Source organism: Capsicum annuum, chromosome 7 (genome assembly GCF_002878395.1).
Source record: "Capsicum annuum cultivar UCD-10X-F1 chromosome 7, UCD10Xv1.1, whole genome shotgun sequence".
NCBI lineage: Eukaryota > Viridiplantae > Streptophyta > Magnoliopsida > Solanales > Solanaceae > Capsicum > Capsicum annuum.
Window position 1 is genome coordinate 46,809,374 of NC_061117.1, and position 2,553 is coordinate 46,811,926.

A 2,553-nucleotide genomic window follows, 5' to 3' on the forward strand; every position below is an offset into this window, starting at 1 on the left:
TGGGAGTACCTGCCAAAGTGGTAAAAGCCGTAATATCAAAGCCTTATAAAGACGATGATGAGGCAAAGAAGTTGGATGAAGAAATTTCAGTACTTGGCAAACTACTCAGGGAGTTCCCGCCCTGCCTCTCAAAGGCAAGGTGGGAATCAAGGTTGGATGGATCAAGACTGAGATAGATATTGGAGAGATAGGGAATGTGAATATGACTGCTACATTCCTCCTTATGATAGGGCTAAGGCCAAGGAGTGAAATGTCATTAACCCTGAAAAGTTCAAGACCGAAAATGTTTTGGCATGAATCTTGAGTGGAGTTGAAGGTACAGACAAAATGGTCCGTAAGTTGAAAGGTGACTTCTCCGTACTATCCTAAATGGTAGTGTCTCACTCCGCCTCCATCAACTAATTAGAGACCCAAGTCAGGAAAATCTCCATGCAACTAAATACAAGGGCTAGAGGTGGACTTCTAAGTGACATAATTGCTAACCCAAAGAATGAAGCACAAGTCCTAGCAATTGTAACTAGGAGTGGGAAGGAACCTGAAGAACCCCTTAAAGAAAAGGTAAGTGAAAATATGCCAAAGGCCATTCCAAAGGAGGTGACACCTCAAAGAAGAAAATCAAATAATGACAAAAAGGTAGATAAAATCGATGAGGAAGTAGTAGAAGTTGAAAAGTCACAAAGAAAAGGAAATCCAACCTTCCATGTTTCTCCTCCATTCCCTCAACAGTTGTATAAAAAGGAAGAGAGTGACAAATTAAGAAAATTTATGGAAAAACTTAGCAATAATTCCATAAGTATCCCACTACTTGAGGCGATTCAAGAGATTCCAGGATACGCTAAGTTAATGAAGAAGCTAATGTCTAAGAAGAAGCTCATTGAAGGTGATACCATCAAAATTACTCATGGGTGCAGTGTTATCATGGATGGAAAAGTTGTGAAAAAAAAAGACGACCCCGGAGCCTTCACTATCCCTTGCACCATTGGCAATCATGAGTTTACAAGAGCTATTTGTGGCCTTGGTGCAAGAATCAACCTAATGTCGTTTGTTATCTTTATGAAACTTATCTTGGACACTCCTACACCAACCTCAATGCGACTTTTGATGGCGGACCAGTCCATAAAAAGGCCAGTGGGTATATTATTTGATATCCTCATAAAGGTGGACAAATTCATTCTCCTAGTGGATTTTGTTAAATTAAATTATGAGATGGACCAAGAGGTGCCTATCATTATTGGTCATCCTTTTTTGTCCACCGGGAGAGCCATTATAGATCTAGAGCTTGGGGAAATAAAATTTTGGGTACAAGAAGATGAGGACTCATTCAAAATTTACAAGTCAAAGAAGCAAACTGTGGAGCTCTAAGTAGTATCCATGGTGGATGTAGAAAATGCGATAGTGATAGATAAGGGGTTTGAGGACCCACCGTGAGACCAAAAGAAGAAAAATGTCATGCCACAATGATAACTAAGGCTCTAGGTGGGAGGCAACCCACAAATGCCACGAGAGTGGATCGTATCCTTTTTTGTTATATTCTCATAGTGTAGATGTTATCTTTTTCATTTGAATAACCCATTAATTTGTGGCACTTTTGATTACATTGAATTGTTACGCTTTACATGTTGTCATACTTATTATTGTTGTGGTGTTGGCTTCTTGATTAAGGTGTACAAATAAGTGAGAAAACCCTAAGTACCCAATCGTGTGTATGGTAGATAAATGTGATATGCACACCTTGCGTTTGATAAATTGCTCAAATAAACTTTCAACAGTGGTATTTACTTTTGAAGGTCACATTCATACACACCAGTAGCATTGTTCACATGACCTTCATTTGCACCCATATTATAGAATATGCTAGTAGCCTAAAATAGGGAAGAAGTTAACTATGCAGAACTGATATGGAACTTACCTCAGGTGTCGTGATCGTGGTCATGGACCGCGACCATAGTAATACAGATGTGGCTCTTATCCCATGATTATGGTAACTGAGGGAAGGTTCCTATCATGTCAAAAATCATGTACTCCTAATATTTAAACAAGCACCTAGTCCAACGAACTTTAATGATCAATCTTGCACAACTTGCATGATTCAAATAACGTTAAAAGATATAATGTGTGTTTAGTGATTTTAGAACAACCTCATGGATAAGTTTAATCACATCAGGTTCATGGCAGCCGAATGCCACACTCACTACTACAGTGATCTTTCAAAGACAAAGTTGTTGTTAGAAAGAGGAATTTGTTTGGAGAATGTACCGGAGAAGCTACCAACTTTTCATGACAATCTAAAAACCATAGGGTGGAGGTGCTTTACCCCGGATCCATGCCTTGAAAATGATCAATGGGTCCATGTATTTTACACAAATATCAATGATGTATCTTTGTCAAACCCACTTAATGTGATTGTAAAGATGTGGGGAAAGCTGGTGAAAGTTGGGTCTAAGCAAATCAACAATGTTTATGGGCTCAAGCAGGCAGACATAGGTGGACTCAAGGAAAAGGGAGTAAATTGTGGAATTGGTTGGCATAACGGCTATGTCTCAGAAAGGAAGT

At 39.1% G+C, this 2,553-nt stretch overlaps 1 protein-coding gene across 1 annotated transcript; it reads left to right on the forward strand.

Moving 5' to 3' along the window:
- Nucleotides 1-429: 429 nt before the first annotated feature.
- Nucleotides 430-1,362, forward strand: LOC107862884. Its single transcript, XM_016708587.1, has one exon. It carries the CDS (start codon nucleotides 430-432, stop codon nucleotides 1,360-1,362), a length of 933 nt encoding a protein of 310 aa, XP_016564073.1.
- The last annotated feature ends 1,191 nt before the right edge of the window (nucleotides 1,363-2,553 follow it).

Bases quoted from the DNA above. Each gene is read 5' to 3' on its own strand.
- LOC107862884 (XM_016708587.1), top strand. From the start codon at position 430: ATGCAACTAAATACAAGGGCTAGAGGTGGACTTCTAAGTGACATAATT.